Source organism: Lepidochelys kempii, chromosome 1, assembly GCF_965140265.1.
Source record: "Lepidochelys kempii isolate rLepKem1 chromosome 1, rLepKem1.hap2, whole genome shotgun sequence".
Classification (NCBI taxonomy): Eukaryota; Metazoa; Chordata; order Testudines; family Cheloniidae; genus Lepidochelys; species Lepidochelys kempii.
Window position 1 is genome coordinate 235,715,693 of NC_133256.1, and position 23,347 is coordinate 235,739,039.

A 23,347-nucleotide genomic window follows, 5' to 3' on the forward strand; every position below is an offset into this window, starting at 1 on the left:
AAACAAAAATTCACAGTCCATGACCTGTCCATGATTTGTACTATAAATACTTGACTAAATCTTAGCTTGGGCAAGGACTAGTGGCACCAGCTGCTGGGGGCTACCGAGGCCAGTGGCAAGATTACAAGATTACAATCACCATCAACAAGATTAGGCTTGAAATTAGAGAAAGGTTTTTAACCACCAGAGGAGTGAAGTTCTGGAACAGCCTTACAAGAGGAGTAGTGGGGGTAAAAAACCCTAAGTTGTTTCAAGACTGAACTGGATAAGTTTATGGATGGGATGTTATGATGAGGTTGCCTACAATATAGTATATGGCTCATCTGTGACTGCTATTAGCAAATATCTCCAGTGGCTGGATATGAGATGCTAGATGGGGAGGGTTCTGAATTTCTACAGCGAAGTCTTTCCCAGGTGTCTGGCTGGTGGGTCTCACCCATATGCTCAAGGTCTGATTGCCATATTTGTGGTTGGGAAGGATGGTTCCCCCAGGTCAGACAGGCAGAGGCCCTGGGATTCTTTTTTCAGTCCTCTGAACAGGGCCGGCTCCAGGCACCAGCGTTCCAAGCAGGTTATGGGGCGGCAATCTGCAAGGGGCGGCAGTCCGTGTGCCGTTAGGGTGTTTCCGCGGTGGCAGCCTCTCTCTTCAGCCATCCGTGGCGGTAAATCGGCAGCGGCTTCTATGTTCAGCTGCTTGCGGTGGCGGCAATTCGGCGCGCTGTTTGGGGTGGCAACAATGGTAGAGCTGGCCCTGCCTCTGAAGCATGGAGCACGAGTCATTTTCTGATTTGAACTAGAATAAATGGTGGATTCTCTGTAACTTGAAGTCTTTAAATCATGATTTGAGGACTCCAACAACTCAGCCAGAGGTTATGGGTCTATTACAGGGGTTGGTGAGTGAGATTCTGTAGCCTGTGATATGCAGAAGTTCAGACTTGATGATCGTGATGGTCACTTCTGGCTTTAAAGTCTATGAGTCTATAATCAACAGTAGGGACCTGGTGTCTCAAAGCAGACAAAACACACAGAGGTTACTAACACTTCATTGCAGAGGCGAAGGAACTGAAGTGGTTAGGGGCTACTCTCCCTTAGAGGCTGATGTCACTAGGGGACACTTGTGCAGCCCCAATGGACACATCCTGGGTAGTGGTTCCATGAATTTGATGACAGGAAGTGGGAAACCCACAAGAGGGAATTCACATGGGCCTTCCTTCGTTAATTAAACAGCAAATTTCTGTAGCTAGTGATTGAATAAAATCTCCTTAAAGTGGTCATACTCTGGTAAAAACCAAGAGACAGAAGCATGTTCTTTTCCAAAATTATTATTTAGCTGCAAAGGTTTTAAGATAATTAAACTGAGAATCACATTAGCCGGAGATAGAATTACGTTTGAAGCACGGTAGTCTCAATTACATTTCAGTTGGTATATACTCTTTGGAAAAGTTTCTTATGTAGCTTCAACTTTATATGCTAGACTGCACTGAGCAATTGTTGAATGTACAGTTTAATGTTAAAATTGCTATAATAAATTACATTTTCAAGCCCAAGTGAGGTCTTATGTATCGTTTTCATTTATGCAGCTTATTAGTGGTTATCAGTTACCACCTAGTAACCTCTCCAGGACCAATAAAGCTGATCCTTTAGTCCAGATAGAAATTCATGGTGTGCCAGAAGATCAAGTAAAACAACAGACTTGTGTCATAAAAAGCAATGGTAAGTAGAACATAGTCTTTTCACTGTACATGATTTCAATACTGTTTCACACAGAATAACTTAATATCAGATAGAAGGTGTTTCTCCAGTAATTTACTCCATAGCAAAAAGCTGTGCTGCACAGATTAATAGCAAAAGTGGGCACTAGGTGTAAAGACTGATCAACAAAAACAACCGCATAACAAGCTGTGTTCCAACAAGATTAGTCTGAAGACAGTAAACTAAAGCTGAAGAATTTGAAACTAGATTTTTTTCATTTAAAAAAAAAAAACGTTCTTTGTTACCATCATGCTTGTATGAAAAATTATGGATTGTCCGTCGTAGAGACTGAAAGCATTTGTTTACATATACAACAGGTAAAATATGGGCAGCTTCCCTTGCCCTCTCTCACCATTGTGCCTCAACCTGACCTGACATGGAGGGACCACCTCAACCCATGAGAGTAGTTCCTCAATGCAGGCAGGCATTGAATCAAGGTAAGCAGCACTGGTACAGGACTGCATTAGATGACCAACCTGGCAATTCAGACTCTATATTCAGAGGCCAGTGCCTATCAGTTCCTTGGTGCATATCACAGCAATGCTTGGGAGCTCAATAGGGGTCGGATCAGCAAGGAGTGTCACCACAAAACCCAGTGTCAGTGTGCTGCAGACATCATCTGGCAAAGCTTATGCAACCTTGTCTTGGTGCAGAAATGGTCCTTGTTGATCAGCACAAGGCAGGTGCCATCAAGGGAGACCTGAAAACCAGGGTTTGTTCGTTTACTACAGGTCCTTTGTTAGAAGCAGCATCCATTCTTCATGCACCATAACACTGGGATGTTAAAGCACATTAATATGTGATGTTGGTGCAGAATGTTCTAACAAAGCTGGACCTTATCTACTCTTCTTAATCTATTGTGGTATGCTCTGTGTTGAATATCAGTGAAGAACTTTTTTCTGGGAGCCACTGATTCTTTCGACTCTAGAGTGAAGTGAGTAGCTTCAATGCATTGTTGTTTTAAGAGGTAATCAGAATGGCTCCTTAAAGCCTTGAACCACGCAAGACAAAGTCTTAGTACGGTAGTCTTTTGACACAGATGTTCCCCATAGAATTAGATTGCTGAAACTCAGAAGGCTTTAAGCCAGGTAAAGATCAATGCCTCAATGTCTCATGGGTAAAGCAGCATGCTACTGCTTATAGGATATCCCCCCTTTCAGCATACGAATCAACACTCTGAAGGCATGTGGCTCTTCAGAGTAGGAACCCAGTCAAATTATCTCTTCAGAGAAGCTGAATTACAGGACATGATTTTACCATTTTTTACCCTTCAGCCAGTACACTTCTTTCTCTCCTCTTTCCCTCCCTTTCTCCCCACTCCTGTGAAAAATCTTTCTGGCTCATTACAGAGAGGTAGCAAAGACAGCCTCTGACATTTCTGGTTTGTTTTTCCATCAACCTTAGTTGATTTCTCTTTCATACCAACCATCTCTTTCAACTGAGAAGACAAAGTGAGCAAACCTGTGTCAAGGGATAAGAAAAGGAAAGACCAAAAGTCCACCTTCACCATCTGTGGTGAAATATCAGATCAGATTCAGGTCACCTTGGCAGGATCACCCTGGTTTTCTTGGGACAATTCATCAATTGGTGTAGATCAGCGCAACTCCATTGACCATCTTCCATCCTGGCCTGTCTCTACAGCATGTCTGTGTTTGTGTGCATGTGTTCTGATGCAGATGAAAAAGTTTGAAGGATTAAGTGGGGGAGCCAAAATGAATCCACAGGAGACCCAGGACATATATGAATTAGTGTTTCCTTCTTATTACCCCTAGCACTTCAGTTTTTCAGACACCTTGCCTCCTCTTCCACTGTTGTGTATGATACCAAAGAAAATAAGTCAAGATCTGTGATAGTCATGCTCATTGCTCTGGCCTGGCTCAGTAGACCATGGTATCATGATAAGCGGAGACCATTCAGAGAGTGAAAAATTCTTTTTTCTTTCATAAAAGATATTCTGTCACAAAGACAATTTCTTTATCTAAGCCTCGGTCAGCTTGAGCAGAATATCATGTTAAGGAAGCATGGAATTTCCTAGGTGGTCAAGAAAGTCCTTCCCTCCTCCATTAAGAAAAGAACCTTCATCACATACTACGAGGTATTGGTGGTCTTTACTGATTAGTGGATGGATAAAGGCATTTATGTGAAAGAATCATCAATCCATTCCATCCTTAACTTAGGAAGGTTTCAGTAAGAGCCATTCCCTTAACTGCTTGAGGGTCCAAATGCCATTTTGGGGGAAATAATTTCTCATTTTCTTCAAGCATTCTCCTACCTGTGTCATTGCAGGTCCTCTCCCTTGGTGTCTCAGTCTAAAGGTTCTCTGTGGTCCCCTTTCTTTTGAACCTCTGCATTTCATTTCCCTTTACCTCTTTTTTTTTTTAGAAGGCAGCTTTCTTAGTAACCATATGTAAGAATAGTGGGGTAAATGACCACTTTAATTTCTGTTTCTCCCTATAAACAAGGCGGTCCTCATTCTATGCTCCTGTTTATCTGCTTTCTACCTTAGTTTATCTTGCATCTGCCTCAATCCCAAAGCAGTAAAAGAGGCATGCTGGCACAATCTTGAGATTTCCAGGTCTATAACAAATTTTATTTGACCACAACCTCTGCGTCAGTCATAATCCCTTTTTGTTCTCTTCAAAAAGAGTTGCTCAGTCTTGTGGTTTGAATTACTCAGTGTGTAGGTAATGCATGACAAATGTTTATAAAGTGCCTAGTTCTGTCATGTTTAAAGCTCACTCCACTTGTAGAGAGGGGCTTACCTATGCTGACTGAAGAGTGCAAAAAATGAGAACTACTTTTTGGTCATCTTTATTCCTGAATCCACATAAAAGTTCTGAGCCTGCACAAGTGCAGTCAGTAGGAGTTTTGTTACTGAGTTAAACGGGCACAGAGTCAGGCACAAAAGGAGGTGCTGCACTGTCCTCACTTGTAGAAAGCATAGCTCATAAATTAATTGCCAGGAAAGAAGTTCTCATTATTTTTCAATCCATTGATGTGTTTGTTCAGAATGCTGTTTGTATTACAATTGTTTTCTCTCTCTCTCTCTCTCTCTGCACCCCCACCCCAGCTTTGTGCCCTAGGTGGAATGAAACTTTTACTTTTAATGTTCAAGTTCCAGAACTGGCATTAGTACGCTTCGTTGTGGAAGATCAGATATCGCTAGCTGCAAATGAGTTCCTGGGCCAATACACTTTACCACTGCTGTGCATGAATAAAGGTAGTACTTCCTCCAAAAGCAAACTACATACCACCGAGTAAAAATCTACAAAAGCATAAGCTTTTACTATTAGCCTGTTGTTCTCTTTAGGTTTATTACACACCATAAACTTTGTAATAGGTGCAACAGATGCAGAGTGGCATTCATCACATTTTTGGGTCATTGTTAGCGATGATGATTAGATTCTATGTGACTGCCAACCTACAGTACTGAAGGAAATATTACTTATTGGTAGCTGTATTTATTGCAGTATTACTCCACTCACATTGTAAACAGAATCCATTCAGAGAGTGTTATAGCTCCAGCAGTTAGGAAGCAAGAGGGTGAAAAAAACAGTCAGTCAAGACCAGTATAAAGGCACCAGATTGCCCATGTTTTATTCAGTCCAGAACCTGAAAAAACAAAAGAGAGGTAGGCAATAAAGATAAAGAATCAAGTGAGCTCTTTGTACATTGTCAAAAAATTGCAGAAAGATGGAAATAAAATGGGGGAAATAAAAAAAGCGTACTAACTGATAATTTCCCCTTGTTTTACTAGTACCTCTCCTTGATTCCTATCCGATGAATAGAATTCAAATGAATAGCTGATGTAGACACCACTATGCCAGGAGGAGGGTGGCTTACTCTAAACTGGCTGCTTACTGTATTTGATTTTCAAAATAACTTCTGACAAGCACACAGAACCAACTTGTACTGGTGAATAAAGGTGTATAGATTCACCTACTGCCCTTCGCTTCCCTACAGATGTCATCCTCCAGTGTCTCAATACTCTCTTGAAGATGCAGTAATCCCTCTTGTTAAATGATCTTTGAGGAACATAGGAAGGAGCTATAGGGCCTTTGAGAACCCAGCTTAATACAGTCTCCTAGCCGAACAGATATAATTGTTTACGGGATTTAAACTTTTCGTGACTATAAAAACCTCACAGAGAACTTCTAGTTGCCAGAAATCCTTCTACTAGAACAGATAAAATGTCAGCATAGCTTTAAACATGAAGAACATAGAGTCATTTTCTTGGTAGCAGACAGAGTTCAGGGCAAAAGTAGGCAATTCAATATGCTCATTAACTTTATTCGTTTACATGTGGAGCCTGCCCAGTTCCATGACATCTGGGAAAAAATCAACATAAACAGAAAAGTGAACAAAACAGAAAAGACCGTGCTTTATATCACCATTAACTTGGCCAAAACAATAAGCCTTGCAGTTCTCTCTGAAGAAAAAGCTTGAGCTTTGAGAGTAAGTTCTGAAGTTAGGGACAATTCATATCTCAAGATTATCAGGTGATCTCAGCCCTCTTTTTGGAAAAGAGAGAAAGAGGTAAAAGTGCTTTAGTTACTCAAGAACCGAGGATCCATTTTCAAAAGTGACTTAGGCACTTCTGAGTCTAAGGGCTAGTCTACACTACTGAACTACTTTGGCACAGCTGCACCTATGCAGCTGTGCTGTTGTAGTGTGTCTGGTGAAGACACGCTATGCCAATGGGAGAGTGCTTTCCTGTCGGCATAATTATTCCACCTCTCCCATAGACATAGTATGGTGTGGATACCGCTTTAAGTCAATGTATCTTGCATCATTCAGAGTGGGGGGCTTTTCACACCCCTGAGCAACATAAGTTACATTGACATAAGCAGCAGTGTAGACAAGCCCTAAATCATAGGACTTTTGAAATTGTGACTTAGGCACTCTTAAAAATGTTACCTGGACTGTGTAAGGCTGAAAAACACTGAGCTGGCAGTGGGCTACTTGTTGCTTTTATATCAGTCCTAACAGCTCTCCTCTCCTCCCCCCACTTTCTTCCTCCTGGGTAGTAAGTTATAAAGATGTTTATTGATTCTTTTCATGGGCTGGGAAAAAAGGAGATATGAGCAAAACAGACATTGTTATTACAGAATACTTACCATTCTACTAGCTAAATCTGCACACCTATTTCTTTGTCTCTCTCTCTCTTTTGTTTGAATGTACATATTATTCTGCGAAACTGCAAGAAACCAGTTCTAAATTTGCTTTGTGTATAGAAAATGCAGTCAAATAAACATTGGAGCTTAGACAGGGTTGTCAAACATCATTCTTTGTAGAAATTTCCAGATTGCCCAAAAGCCCAAGGGTTTAAGTGGCCAGGGAAGGTAGGAAACCTTCTTCTGCCTCCCACCTCTCTTTTGTTAGCTCACTACCATTGCAGCATAGTTTCTTTTACAAGAACATTGTCACTCTTCCTTCACCGGTTAATCAATAGGAGGTGTCCTAAACGCAATATGTGCAGCATAGACTTCTGGATACCAAGAGTATCCTTTCTAAATCCTTGCCAGTCCTGTAGCAGAAGTCTGCAGGATAGTGTAAATCACAACTTATGTATCAGTGGAGGCTTTGACGCTATACTAACATTATCTGTGTTTATCACCACTGAATGCCAGGAGAATTAAAATGCTAGAAATGTTAGAGAACTACTGTAGTAATGGGTGTTTCTCTATGGATCATTTTGGTTTACTTTAATTAAAGGGTTTATTTAGATAACTATAAATTATGCTTCATTTGTACAGTAAATACGGCCACTTCTGTTTCATCACTTAACCCACCATCAATTCTACTTTTGTATTCAATAAATTAATTTACTGTTATTACATTTACAGGTTATCGTCATGTTCCTCTGTTTTCCAAACTTGGTGACAGACTTGATCCTGCATCACTCTTTGTGTATATTTGGTACTATTAATGATGACATTAGCAGTACTCCTGAAGTGGCATATTCCTCAATAAAGCAACCATCATGTAGCTTGCAAACAACAGTTTAGTGTGTGGCCTGATTTTCAGAGGTGCTGAGCACCTGCAATTTCCACTGAAATCAGTGGAAATATTTGTGTGGTTAAATGCTATTTAACATGTATAAAGGCTGTAGAATTGGGCCCTGAAGTAATTTAGAAGAAATCATACATGGTTGACTTTTGCAGTATGTTTTCTTGAATCCAGTCAATATTTTAAGACATGGTTATTTGCAACTAATAGCAAAATAGTAATGAATTATTAAATAATAAGGAAGTAGCATTTTGATATTTATGGTCTAAGACTTCCAAAGGCACCAAAATTATGGGCAAAATTGAGTGGGCTTTTTCATTTGTATTGAGAAACTTTTTCCTACTGTATATTAATCTGTTCAAGAAAAAAAGAAAAACAGGAAACATACATGCCCATACACACAATTATAACATAATTTACCCTTTAAATCCATAATGAGTCAATTTCTGATTGAGCTGTAGCTCATCAATGCCCATTGTAAAAATGATAAAAGTTCAAGAGTGGTAACCTGGACAATATTCAATTTTGCTGATACCAGGATCTCAGAACACTAACCGCCTGCCAGATACAGCTGTCTGCACCTTCCCTGTCAGCATAGCCCTTGCCCTCCCATCAAGAGACAGTGTTCTCCCACCTTTCTTATAAATTGCTATTGTGCAATGAGCTCCATATGCACACAGGGATCTCCATGTACAGAATTCATTGCAGGTTTCGGGTCCAAGCCTCAATAACTTACCAAGCTGTATTATGATGGCACATTTCTTACTTAAGATACTGAGATCAATGCTTATCTTTATAGTTTGATTTTATTTTTATTGTCATTTTAAATGTTATTTGTATTAATATATCCCCTATGCACAAAATGTGTCTCTCTCAAATATGGAAAATTATACTCTCCTGTACATACCACAGGCAAAGATTTGAAAATGTTACAGGAAATAACACTACTGGAAAACTGCCAACATTTATTTACATTAAAAGCAAACTAAAGAAAACTGAGAAGAATCTGAAATCAATACTGAACTTTAGGGTCAGGTAATTTGATAACTAAAAGCTGGATATGATGTGTCTTCTGCATTTTTTGAGAGGGAAGTCACTTGCGCCTTTATCTTAGAATACCTATAATCTAAAATTTTGGCCTTGTCGATCCTTGTACTGTTTATATTTGTATCATAGACAATATCTTTTTCATAGGGTAAAAATTTTATGGTTTTCTTCAGCACTGAGTAGGCATGTTCATGTTTTTACTCAAACAGGTTCTCAGTCCTCACTGAGAAGTTTAATTTCCCTGGGCAATATAGTGGCTCTGTTCCAAGAGCTGACATAACCAATCTGTTTGCAGCCGAGAAGAATGCAGGTTTGTTGGATTCATGATATTCTTAAATGACACTCACACCGCAACTTCAACAGGTTTATATATCATAAGCTGCTTAAGCCTGATTTGTGTGTCTTAAAACTATTGTGCTTTGGGTGGAAAAAAGGAATCCCCTACAGCTCTGGGCATTATTCCCACTGCCAGCCACTTTTTCAACTTGCAGGATAAATCTTGTTATCATATTAATGTTTACCTTGGATCACATCATGAATCAGTACTTTTTCTTTTTACTACCCTGTGACCCTGATTCTGGGAAGACATATGTAAGTGCCTAACTTTATGCACATGGGGCTCATGTGTGCAACTGATGTTAATGGAATTCAGTGAGTCTAATGGGAAGTAAAAAGCATGCTTACGTGTTTCACTGGATTTGGGTAAAAGCACCTTCAAGGACTGAGTTCATGAACCAGTCCCACTGAACTCAATGGGATACTCACGGGCAGGAAGTTAAGCATATGTATAAGGCTTTACAGGACTGGAGCCTGTGTATGTATTGTCTAGTTCCCAAATGCAGCATGAACATGCAATGGGGTAACACTAATGAACAAGGTTTCAGAGTAACAGCCGTGTTAGTCTGTATTCGCAAAAAGAAAAGGAGTACTTGTGGCACCTTAGAGACTAACCAATTTATTTGAGCATAAGCTTTCGTATCCGATGAAGTGAGCTGTAGCTCACAAAAGCTTATGCTCTTATAAATTGGTTAGTCTCTAAGGTGCCACAAGTACTCCTTTTCTTTTTTACTAATGAACAAAGATTTCTTATAATATGATTTTACTTAATTTAACCTTTCAGCAGAGTAACTATTTATTGTATGTCCCCTTTACTTACTGTGTGATGGTTCTAATACATTGGTCATTTACATGGGATTTTTGGAAATGTTTAAAAGTCTATGGGGATCGTTGGATATAAATATTTTTCAAACTCTAATTTATAACATTTATCTATTATCAGATATTTTGCCAGAATTTATTTATTTCCAAATATTTTCCCAGAATAAACCCAGTGAGATGAAACATCTTTCCCCAGGTCTGAAAGTTACAAAGTCACATGTTACATCAGCAAGTTAAAACTTAAAAATATAAGGTATACACTAAAACTAAAGGACAGTATAGTTTTAAATTCTTTTAAATGTTCAGATTTTAAATTCTGCACATATAGTTACACTTTAAATGTGAAATGAGCAAGAAGTTTTAAATACAAACTGGCTGTCATTCTACTATGATCTCTCAGGTGAACGTGCTATCATACTAACTGGGCCATATTTAAAACTGATATAACTACACAGACATCAAGTAGAGTGAATTCAGCCCAATAAGCTCATTATTGGTCTGATCCAAAGCCCACTAAAGTCAGTGGGAGATTACCATTGACTTAAATGGGCTTTGGCTAAGGCTCCAGCATCACAGGTTTAGGGATACATAAAACACATCTAGCTGTATACAAATAACAGTGATCAGCAGGAACAAATATCTTGCTTGTTGCCATAAGAAATGTTATCCAAGATAATTGAAATTGCATGCTGCAAGCCTTTTTACACCCAGGCTAATGGGAACTTGTTGCAGGTAAAGGTAGTAATTCTGTGAAGATAGCTAAATGGCAATGGATCATGAAAAAGAGAGAATTTCCGTGTGATTAGTAGTTCAATGTATATATGGTTAGCGGTTTACTGCATGTTATATTCTCAAAGGCAAATATTTCGGCTAATGTGCCAAAATGGCCCATGAGAAAAGGGAAAGAGAAATAATGAATGAATATTTCAGTTATCTAAGGCAATGTTCAAATTATACTGTTCCCCAATGGGTACCACTTTTCTTCATTTAATGGGACACTGTTCAGTTGAATGTTGATAGCTCCCACAAATGTTCCTTTGCTTTTCACAATAAGCTGTAACACACGTCCTTGGAGCTCGGTGACTGCGTCATATACTACCTGCAATCATATATGGGAAAGCAGATAAAGTATAAGAAAACTGAATATTTTTGATACCAAAAGCACTTATTTTTTTTTGTGTCACTTATACCTAAAGATTACTACTAATGCTTAAAGTAACTGACAAACTGCCAGCAAGAGTCTCAAGTTCCAAGCCATGACCCATGCTCAAATCAATGGAATTACACCAAGAACAAATTTAGCCTTATGTATTCAAAATAAAAAAAGCTTCTGCTGGCTTAGGCTAGTAAAGTTTAAAGACTGAGCATTTGCAAGGAAGTTTAAAACCAGAGTTTTAACTCCACCATGAATTCAACTAGTAAAATTAATAACTATGCAAATTACTAAGTATTAGGTACATTTAGAATGCCCTCTAGCTTTTAAAAGGTTTGTTCTTCATGTGTTGCTCAGTTTGACATCAGAACATGGGGTTCCCCTATTTAATAGCTGGTTCATTAATCTCCTATCTCTGTTCACCGTTGAAATATTTTATCTTACCATATATACAGTTTACCATTCCACTACCTCCAGTGTCACCGTTCTTTCACACCACATAGCAAAATATCCAGCAGTTCTGAATAGGAGACCAGTGAAGAAAGGATTGTTTGGGAGGTGACTGGAGAGAAAACTCCATTGTAAGGTGGAGGGAGATAAAACAGGAGAGTTAGGAAAGTAGGAAGGAGTTCTTTCTATTTTGAGCAGGGAAGGTGAGGTGGGATTAAGAACTCAAGATGAATGTATTAGTTCTCAGAGTGATAAAAGTTAGTGGGGATGACATGGCTAAAACACCATCCATTTTGAAAATTTAGGTTCAGTAAGGCTATGTGTATCTGTGTGATGCTTTTTACCTATATCATCTCATTTTAAAAAAGATGATCCTGGCAGTCCTGGTGCAGATTATAATACATCCTGCACTCTCAAAAGGCTAATTTATAGCACTGGGGTGTTGCAAGTCTTCTGTTATGTATGCACTTATATAGCACCTTTTTTCTGTACCATCACAGAAATATAGGGGCCAGAAGGGACTTTGAGAGGTCATCAAGTCCAGCCTCCTGTGCTGAGACAGGACCCAATAAACCTTGACCTTCCCTTACAGAAGCTTGTCCAACTTGTTCTTAAAAACCTCCAGTGACAGGGATTCCACAGCCTCCCTTGGTAACTTGTTCCAGTGCTTCACTGCACTTATAGTTAGAAAGTTTTCCTAATATCTAACCTAAATCTCACTTGCTGCTGATTAAGACCATCACTTCTTGTCCTACCTTCAGTGGTCATTTTTGTTGCTTTCCACTGAAATCTCTCCAGTTTATTCATATAGTTTCTAAAGAGTGGTGCCCGCAAACACAACGGACACAGTACTCCAGATGAGGCCTCACCAGTGCTGAGTAGGGCAGGAGAATTACCACCCACGTCTTACATATGACCCTCCTGTTAATACACCTCAGAATGAAAGCTTTTTTCACAATTGCTTCACATTGTTGACTCATATTCAAATTGTGATCCACTATAAACCCCAAATCTTTTTCAGCAGTACCAGCACCTATCCATATTGTAATTTTGCATTTGATACTTCCTTCCTAAGAGTAGTACTTTGCATTTGTCTTTATTGAATGTCCTCTTGTTGATTTCAGATCAAATCTCCAATTTGTCAAGGTTGTTTTGAATTCTAATCCTTTCCTCCAAAGTGCCTTCCTGTCTTGGTGTCATCTGTAAATTGTATAAGCGTACTCTTCACCTCATTATCCAAGTCATTAATGGAAATACTGAATTGTACTGGCCCCAGGACTAACGCCTGCGGAACCCCAATACAGACACCTTCCCAGTTTGTCAGTGAACCATTGATTACTACTCCTGCGTATGGTCTTGCAATCAGTTATACAACCACTTTATAGTAATTTCATGTAGGCTACATTTCTCTAGTTTGCTTATGAGACTGTAATGTGGGACTATAAAAAAAAAGCCTTATCATCATGTGTGCTGCTTTGTCCCTCTCCACTAGGCTGGTTACCTCATCACAGGAGGAAGTTAAGTTGGTTTGTCATGATTTGTTCATGACAAACCATGTTGGCTACTACTTATAACCCTATTATCTTCTAGGTACTTATGAACTGAGTGCTTAATAATTTGTTCCAGTATCTTTCCAGATATCAAAGTTAGGCTGACTGGTCTATAATTAATTTCCCAGTTCCTTTTTGTTCTCTTTTTTAAGATGGGTACTATGTTTGCCCTTCTCCAGTCCTCTGGGACCTCAATTGTTCTCTTTGAATTCTCTTAAGATAATTGCTAGTGGTTCCATGATTGATCCAGCTTGTTCCTTATATATCCTGGAATGAAATTCATCAGGTCCTGCCACCTTGAATACATTTAATTTATCTAAATATTCTTTAACCTGTTCTTTCCCTATTTTGGCTTGTGTTCCTTCCTCCTTGAGTACCTGATCACCATTAATAAAGACAGAAGCAAAATGGGCACCATAGCCTTCTTGATGTTAACAGTTATTAGGTCTCCTTCCCCACTAAGTTAGAGGACCTACACTTTCCTTCGTCTTTCTCTTGATCCTAAGGTATTTAAAGAACATCTGCATATTGCCGGTTATGTCCCTGGGTAGGTGTAACTCATTTTGTGCCTTAGCCTTTCTGATTTTATCTATACATGCTTGGGACTTTCTCTTAATGTGTACTCCTCCTTAGCAACTCGTCCATGTTTCTACTTTTTGTAGGATTCCTTTTAGAATTTCAGGTAATTAAAGGGTGCCTGATGGAGCATATTGGCCTCTTGCTATACTTTCTGTCTTTCTTTTGAGTGGGGATATTTTTCAGTCGTGACTTTAATATTCTCTACTTGAAAAACTGCCAGCTCTCCTGACCGCCTTTTTCCATTAGATTTTCTTCCCATGGCATCTTACCTTTCAGTTCTCTGAATTTGTTAATGTCTGTTTTTTTTAAAATACATCCTCAGTCTTCCCTTTCCTTAGAGTCATGAAATTTATCATTTCGTGATCATCAAAGAACTGGATGCATTTTATAAATTATTATTAACAACAGAAGTATCACATGGACACAAGGCTAGACCTACTCAGTTCAGGGATAGGTTTCACTTGGAATACTACATTCAGTTTTTGACACCATATTCTGAAAAAGAAATGAGAGAATTCAGAAGACTGCAACAAAAAATATTTTAACAAGTTTAGGAAATACAGGTGAGGTCCATTGTGGAGTGATTAAGAGAAGGCTTATTCCATATACAAAAATCCCTTAGGGGTAACATACATGTGAAAGGATTATATAAAGACAACAAGAATTAGTTATAATTACCACTGAGAGAGGAATGGACTAGTAGGAATGGAGTTAAGTTGTGGCAAAGAAAGTTTAAGGTAAATATTTATAAAGCAGTTTGTTTGTCTCAGGGTTAGATCACGGCAGTGAGAAACAGAATTCCTTATTCTGGGGGGTCTATTCCTGACTTGGTGACTTGCTATGTAGTTTTAGTCAAGTCAGGACCAAATTTTCAAACCACAGCGAACTGGAACTAGAACGGGGCAAAATTTTTTGACTGAAACTTTTTTTTTTTCTGAAAATTTATTTCAGATTTGGATTTACCAAAACATTGAGCAAATTCATGTAGATTTTAAATAACTGTTTTGGTTGAATTAAAAAAACAAAAGAAAAAATCTCACAAATGTTAAACAACTTTCAAATAATCAGATTGAAATCTTTTGTTTTTTTGAGCTAGAGGGGCAGTTAAGCACCACTCACAAAATCTTAGAAGGAGGACCCCCCTTCCCAAGTGGTTAGAACCCACAGCTGGAAATGAAGGACAAGAGTCACAAAAATAAAGGTAGGGTGGTGATATCCCCCTTATACCGCATATCTCAGTGGTTTGGGCACTCACTTGGCATATGGGATACCTGGTTTAAATCCAGACTCTGGAACAGGGACTTGAACCTAGGTCTCCCTCCTTGAAAGTGAATGGCCTGGCTACTTGGCTACGAGTCATTCTCACTGTTTTATACTGGCTCATAACTAGGAGTATTTTATGTAAAGCAGTTCAATGGGAGAGATTGAAACCCACCTCCCTCCAAAATTAGGCTATAGTTTTGGGGTTAGAGCACTTACATGGGACGAGGAGAATTGCTGGCTTCAAGTTCCTGCTCCAGAGTAGGGATTTAAACTGGGTATATTTCACATGACAAATGAGTGCCCAAACCACGAGGACATTGGGTATAAAGAGGAAAGCACCACCCTTCCTCTGTTTTTGTGAATCTAGCCCTTCATTTCCTTTGCCTTCATTAAAAAATACCCAAAATAAAATTGAAATGTTTCTGATTTTTTTGATTAGCTGAAAATTCTGAAAAAAATTCCGTTTTTGGTTTGTCCTGAAATTAATTTTATTTTATTTTTACAGAACTGCCAACTGATGGAAAAATCAGTTCTTTGCCCAATTTTAAGTGTCACACATTAGTGTCCTCCTCATCACAATGTGTTGGGCCTGTTAGCATAGTAATTAGGGGGAAACTGCTGGAACTTTAGATACTGTATGCTGTCAGTCCAAGACACCTGTTTATTATGTTAGTAAAAATTGGGACCTCTTGCCCTAAGTTGACTTTGTGTTTTTACTTGCCTCTCAGACAGAGGTGGCACCTAATTAATTAATTAATTATAGTAATAACTATATGGAATTCGACGGACTGGTAATCATTACCTGTAAAACATGGTTGGTTCCCGATTAATAATTATTTTGTTCATCATAATATAAGAGTACATATAAGAGCACAGACACTAAAATTACTAGGATTATTTTAATATTTTAAAATGGTATTGATGATGAGCCAAAATAACTGTTAACACTATGCTGATGACATATTCTGAAGCAACTCTAAAGAGAACCTTTGCTTAAAAACATGGAACAGGAAAAAACAACAGAAATAACATGCCAGCCACCATCAAGGAAACAAGCAAGTATGTTAGAAATTAATTGCTTTCGTTTAAAATAAAATTAGAGTGCTGATTATTTCCAGAAAGCACTATACTCTCTTTTATAGTTCTCATTTTTTGAGTTCACTTGTTCAAGAAGCCCTTTTCACTAAAAATAAAATGAAGTTTCCAGAACATGTAATTGTTGCACATCATACATAATAAACAGCTATCACTGGTGAAAACACGAGCATTGTTAGAAAGTATACACTGTTTGCATACTGTGCAATAAAGAGTTTCTCAAAAATATTACAGCCAACTTGTGAAATTGATCCATGCTCTTCATAGCTGGTAAAAGCCAGTGAAGAATGGTTATACTTCCTATACTGGAAATAGTCAATGCCTTCTTCAGTAGAACACACTTATCAAACTCCTTGAAAAATACGTTTTCACCCAATACCCCAAAAGCCAGTACTTGGCCTTGAAGATCCCTCCAAGTGCTGTCTTATCCCCAACCTCCCAATCCTGGGCAAAATAACTGAAAACATAATTATCAGCAAGTTCTGGCAACATATGTACCATCCCCTATCCTGGATGCCACAAAATCAGTGTTCAGACCATGACACAAAACAAAGAATGCTCTAGTGGTATTAAAGGATGGCCTTCTTATGGCCCTAGACACAGGAAAGATCTCCATGCTTATATTGCTGGACCTTCTGTAGCCTTTGACACAGTGATACTACTAACATGCCGACATGACATAGCAGGAATAGACAGCCTAGCTCCAGTTCATCTCCAGCAGAAGTTACAGGGTTGTAATGAGTAACTCTGTTCCTCCTCTCCAAAGATCCTCACCTGCAAAGTCCTGCAGGGATTCATAGCATCCTCTCTTCTCTACAAAGATCTACATGAGACCACTGGGAGAGACAGTGAGATGCCATAGGTTTAGATGCCAACAGTATGCTGATGATACTCAAGTATGTATCTCTTTCTCAATTGATGCAACAACCAACACTACTAACATGTCAAAATGCCAACATGAAATTAGCTCTAGAAGGAAAGTAAACTGGCTCAAGACAAACCTAGGCTAGATTAAAGTAATGCTGACTGGAAGGGAGAAATGCTTTGAAGAACTGTCTCAGACATTTATCTCTACCTTCTACTGAAGGCATACAGACCCCATTTATCAAAATGGTATGAAGCCTCAGGGGCCTGTTTAACTTCTCACTAAGTCTGAATGCATCAGTATCTAAAAATGCCTTTTTTTCATCTCCAGCTTGCTAGGAAACTGCATCCCTTTCACATAGAGGAGAGGCTCTTCCTGTGATGATTTGGGGAATCTGGCTATTTATAGCTTATGCTTTTTGACTAATATTGGGGACTCTCTATGCATATCTATGTCAGACTGCAAACTCCATTTTGAATGTGGGACTTGTTGGTCTTCTCTGTTGCCTTTTTACCTCCATGTTGGACTCAAAGTCCAAATGGTGGAGACTCTGGGCTAACAATGGAGGTGTATTGAATTTTGGTGATCACCCATTCAAATGGAAAACTCTTGGACAAAGAGATGGCTAACATGAAGGTAAACAAGTTTTTCAAGGCTTATCTTCACGGGGGAGGTAACTAAACAATGAATCACCTGGTGAGGGACTTTATTCACCTGATGAGGCTGTTCAGGGGGGTCACCTGACAAAGGAGACTCAGGGTTATAAGAGCAATGGTCTTTCCCTGGTCATTTGAGAATGAGAGAGAAAGGAAGATGAGACCAGAGGCTGAAGCAGAAAGCTGGCTGGAGCAGGGACAGGAGACTCCATGTTCCAGAGTAGAAGCCTAAAGCAGGGGGGAAGGATCCTAGACTCCATAAATGACTCTGAGCTAAATACAGAGAATAATGAAGAGTAATGAGGAAACTGAAGTAGGGAATGCATACAGATGTTCTATTGTTTTTTTTCCCAGAGTTGTACATTTCTTGGGCTATCAATAGTAAAGAGTAACTGTGTAGAAAACCTTTTGCAAAGCCTGTGTCTCTGTTTCCATGGAGAGATAAATGGTAATCCAGAATGGCCACATGGTTGGAGCTCAGAGAAAGGAGGTGCTTAAACAACTGTGGTATCTTGGGGGATCAGCGGTGGTGCTGGGGCCTGGGCCAACTAGAACATAAGGTCCCACTTCCATGAAAGGGTAACAGAGTCTGTGCCCAGGAAGTATGCCAGAGAGGCCACAGCCTACCCAGACAAAAGGAAGCTTAAAAGCACACAGATCCACCATGTGGAATCCAAACACAGCAGCCTAGAGAGCGTCCATGAGAGGGAGCTTGACCAGGGCTACGACAAGAAGATACACAGACTCCAGCTGGCAAAGAAGGCAGTTGCCTGTGCTCTCCCTAGCTTAGGCTGCCATGAGTACATCAAGCCCAAACTCAAGTCCCTTCACTTAAACCCAGTCAGTTTCTGATACCAGTTTAAGGCCTGAGTCCTAAATTTCAAAGCTATTAATGGGGCAAGCCCGCGCTACATGAAAAGACCAAATCTTTATATATGATCCACTGGGACAGTTGCATTCCTCTTGGACAATACAGATCCCAAAGACCATGAGAAAGCACGTGAGAGCTGGGGACAAAGTATTCTCTGTGGAGGGATCTGCCTATGGAACAAACGTCTAGATGAAATGAGAGGAATCCAACATTTGACCGTTCTTTAGAAAAACCTTCCTGTTCATAAAAGCTTTCCCATCAGAATGACAGTGTCAACACTGAAACCCACTTCTACCCCTAAACCAACCAAAAAATAATCCCTCCCCCAAACCCTACCCCAAGCAGAGTTTTGATCCCAAACAAGGAGAAATGCCAGAAACTCCATGAAGTCTACCAGGCACTTTGCTATTGATTTTCTTTGGAAGGCACTCCGATAATATGGTAATTGGCAGCCGTATAAACCCCTAAGATAGACAGATATTATATAAGGATTTATTTAAAACTGTCTAATCTTCTTCTCAGTGGTACTTCCAAAAGATTTCATAACAGTTCAAGACAAAAAACCACCAAATAAAAAACCCCCCAAAACTAATCAATCAACCAAACCAAACCCAACCATCTAAAAAACCCACACAATAGAGAGATGGTAACTTTCCTTTGAAAACTGCCTGTATAAATTCTGCTCTTGGGATACACAAATCCTTAGGAGTTCTCTACATGACCATGTAGTTTGCAGCAAACTGGGGTGTGCATATCCCCCAAACTAGCCTGCCATAGACCCTGTGGACCCTGCTGACTGACAGTTAGTTAGTGACCTTTGATCTAGGCCTGTCTCAAAGAGGACTAGATCAAAGTTCACTAACAAACTGTTAGTACGTGTCAGCAGCATCCCCAAGGACAGTTAGTCTGCCACAGGCTACTGCACGGCAGATTCACACCCCACCTTGCCTCAAGCTAAATGTTTGTGTAGACAAGGCCCTACAGTGAGAGCCTGGAAAGTTCTTGTTAGCAGTGTTGAAATGTGCATTCGGTACAGTAACTGAGATATTTTAATAGGATCCTCATGTAATAAACACAATACAAAGGCAACCCAGTACAAGTTGCAAATGTAGAATAAGTGTGGGATTGGGCCCAAATTGAGGTAGTGGAATTTATAAATTAGTTGGTATCACCACTGTTAGGATGCTGTTGTAGCTCTTCAAAATAAGTGAGAAAGCTTGCCTTACATCCCTTTAGAAAAATACAAGGGCTTCCAGTTTTACACTTACCCTTGAAGTTACCTTGATACTGTGAGAACACACTGGGGTTAATTATGAAATGTGAACATTGTATTCTTGAATTAAAAAATCTGGAGAGCGACAGCCTAACAAGAAACGAGCTGCATTCGTAATCAATTCCTATGTTCCAGTCTCTCTGTCTCTCATTAATAAGAAAATGCTTCAGGAATAGTAAATTGGTTTGTAATATTTAAAAGGACACTGTCATGTAGGTTTGGGCTTTAAATCTAGGGTTTGTTTAAAAGACTGTATATTAGTATACAATCAATATCTGTGTATACATGTTTCCATGGGTTTTTATGTTTTGTCTCAAGTGAAAATCATTTTAAATGTATACTTTCTCCTGCACAGTTTGTAAAACACAAACACAACAGCATTGTGCCAGTGCATGAGAATTAGAGAGCGAACCTGGCTCAGCAAAAGTGAAACCACCTCTCCAGTTTGACTGTGCACGCTGAATGAAGTGCAATAAAGTGAATAATGAAAAGACAATCAGACTTTCAAAATTCGTCCAGCTCTCATCATCATTGGTAAGATTCCCCACTTTGCTAAGGCAACTAGTGACCTTAAAATGGCCATGTGGCCAATAGAGCATTTGCCTGCACTGTACTCTGCTACTGGAAAGCACCAGCTGCATTCATAACTCCCAGCATAAGGGAGAAAGAGAGTGTTCTGGGGCAGGACATGGATGGCATAATCTAGAGAAGGGTCCCTGTGGGACGTTACACCAGTGACACAAGTTATTACAGCTCCTTGTGTTGATCAGGGAGCTGCACTGGCTCACAGCAACCCCTCCTTTCTGTTGCAGAACACTGGGCAACATGGTGCCTCTGTGAGGCACAATGCCTCCTTCTCTCAGCATATGCGCAATGTGTCCAGCCATTGGATGGTGTCATCATCAGCCAGGTGGAGAGCCGGAGCCCACCGTCAAAATAAGGCAGTCGGCACTTGTCGTGGATTTGCGGCATAGTCTGAAGTTGACCGCAGCTGCATTGTGGGTCATTAGAAAAAAGCCATTTGAAGAGATCAGCTGCACAGTTGCCTTGTCCTGTTTGAAACTGGTTCAGAGATGATCACAAGTGTCTTCACAGAACAAAACCTGGTGGACAGATGGTTGGGTCAGTGATGAGAATGTAATTAGCAACTGTTGTCACTGACCACTCGTACCAAGCAGATTCCACAGTCATGCTCTGTGGTAGCATAAATGACCATAAAGGGTGTCTAGAAGACAGGTGAGCTGGCGGGTGGTGGAAGAGGTCTGCATACAAAGGCAGGTCGCTGTTCTCGTGGATCTTGGCCAGCAACATAGAAGCCTTCTCATGGCAAATATGGGGCGGTGCTATGTTACTAAGTATTGGCAACCATGGCAATGGAGTTGCACGTAAAGTCCTGGTAGCAATACGCATGGCTTTGTTAAGCTCTGCATTGACTAGCCTAGTGTGAGACAAGCGACACCAGACCGAAGCGCAGTACTCTGCTGTTGAATAGCAGAGGGCAGGGGCTGATGTTCTAAGGGTTCGGGTGCTCATACCCCAGCTTGAACTGGCAACTTTTCTGAGAAAACTGGGGGGTAATGGATCAGCATTCACATCGTGCTACCCATCACTGCCTGGCCCAGGCCAGGGAAGCTAATGATTCAACCAATGGACCAAATTCAGCAATGAATCTTGGTACGTGCTATCTGACTGTGAGCCCAATGTATCGCCATCCTTCGACTTTCAAGCCATTGGACCAGCCCTTTGAATTCTTCAGCTAAACATTGAGGACCTGTCAGCAGCCAAACGCAGCATCATTAGTACCTTAGCTACTTGTCGCAGCATTGACGTGATCTGTTTGCAAGAAACTCGTGTTGCAATTAGCGTAGCAAGATGTTATGGTATCAATGGCTTTGGCCTCATTTCACTCACCCCAAATGTCAAATATGGCCGTGCAATATACATGTGCTCTGACATATTTGATGTTGTTCCACTTTCCTCCTCCAGGTTTTACAATGCGATCAGGGATTGCCAATGTATATAAGCCGCTGAGTGTGCACTGGAACCAGCAGGTCCTTCCAATACTTGATCATCTACCAATCTTTGTTGATGATTTTAACAGCCACCACTCTGAGTGGGGGTTCACTGATTCGGATGACGCTTTTGAACAATTGATGGATTGGGCAACTAACGATGACTTTGTGTTGATTCACAATGCAAAACGACATGGCACATTTCTTTCAGCCAGATGGTTGAAAGACCACTCTCCCAAACTTTGCTGGGTCAGTTCACTAGATGGCTGTTCACAAGCCCTGAGCCGTGTAGTACCTGGTAACTTCCCCCATAGCCAACATAGACCATCACTCATTCACATCGGGCTCCAGCACACATCATTTGAAGCTCAATCAAGTGTTGGTGGAATTTCCAGAATACAGACTGGGAAAAGTTCTGTGCCATACAGGAACGCAGTGTGGTTACCATTCCATTGCATTGTATCCCAACCCAGTCAAAGACGACTACCACCAGTTCCAAGGAGCTATTTACAAAGCCACATGCTCAGTTATACCAACTCAGCTATTCCTTGCTCAGGAAATTCCAATTATCTAGTGACCTGGACATCGCTGACCACTTGACTGAGTCTCTGAATGCTGCCATGCTCACTCAGTGGAAGGAATCCACAGAGAAGCTTTGACTTAACTTATTGCAGCGGAAGTGCTGGAACTTGATCTGCCGGCTGGGTGCTACTCAACAACCTTCATGTCAAAATCATGCACTGGTTAAGCCCAGTGAGGTTCCAAGCTATCTAATGTGGGTAGCAAAGGTCCCATTGGAGAAGCCATTCAAATGAAAAGTACACGACGAATGGTGCCAACTTCGACATCAGAATGTGGAGTAACCAGAGACATTCATGGTCAATGAGCTAGATAAGGCCCTTAACTTCATCAAGCCAGACACAGCGGTGGGCTATGATAATATCTTGCTGGAATTCCTCAAACACCTTGGACTAAAAGCATTACAGTTGCTTACTAACTTCTACATATGGGTCATTAATGCCTCCTTAAGCTCCCAAGTACTAAGGACAAGGTCACTCAGTACGATAGACTTTCAAGTGGTTAACCAGCTCTGCTCACTGGCATGGGAGGGAAGGATGGGCCCTCCTTGCCCCCCTTGAGGTGGCTTTAACAGGGAGCAGTTCTTTTGTTCAGCAGACTTCAGAGGCTGCTGTTTTGACCAGCTCCTGCATGGGAGTGAGGAAGGGCCCCAAGGAGAGAGAGCTTCTTGCACCTGTTCCTTTTACATGCATAGCTAAGCAGATGCCAGTTGCCATGTAATCCATAATTTTTACCGTGTCCCTTTCACTGAGTTGTAGATGAATTTTTAAAAAATGAAGAAACATTTTTTAGACAGAATAAACGCAAGGACAGAAACAGTAAGAGGTCATATAATTTAATACAAATATGATTTGATTAATGATGCCGTATTAATGTGACAGTACTAATGTATCATGTTCTTGGCCAAAATATAAAAATTACCATCTTATTTTTCATTTAAAATCACTGAAGAATTTTAATTTGCAAGCTGCCTAGCTAAGGAATCTTTTCATTACTGAGGATCTGTACATGAAAGTGTTGGGAGGGCGAGAACTC

The 23,347-nt window shown here is 40.2% G+C and overlaps 2 protein-coding genes across 2 annotated transcripts in view; one reads left to right on the forward strand and one right to left on the reverse strand.

Moving 5' to 3' along the window:
* The window catches only part of PLCZ1 (phospholipase C zeta 1), a 122,600-nt gene extending 114,919 nt beyond the window's left edge, over positions 1-7,681 (forward strand). The window contains exons 11-13 of the mRNA XM_073319008.1: positions 1,581-1,713; positions 4,823-4,972; positions 7,599-7,681. Of these exons, the coding sequence (XP_073175109.1) occupies positions 1,581-1,713; positions 4,823-4,972; positions 7,599-7,681 (366 nt within the window). The remainder of the gene's footprint in view (positions 1-1,580; positions 1,714-4,822; positions 4,973-7,598) is intronic.
* A 3,231-nt stretch (positions 7,682-10,912) lies between these two features.
* Positions 10,913-23,347, reverse strand: part of PIK3C2G (phosphatidylinositol-4-phosphate 3-kinase catalytic subunit type 2 gamma) — a 278,348-nt gene continuing 265,913 nt past the window's right edge. The window contains exon 32 of the mRNA XM_073335036.1: positions 10,913-11,065. Within this exon, the coding sequence (XP_073191137.1) occupies positions 10,913-11,065 (153 nt within the window). The remainder of the gene's footprint in view (positions 11,066-23,347) is intronic.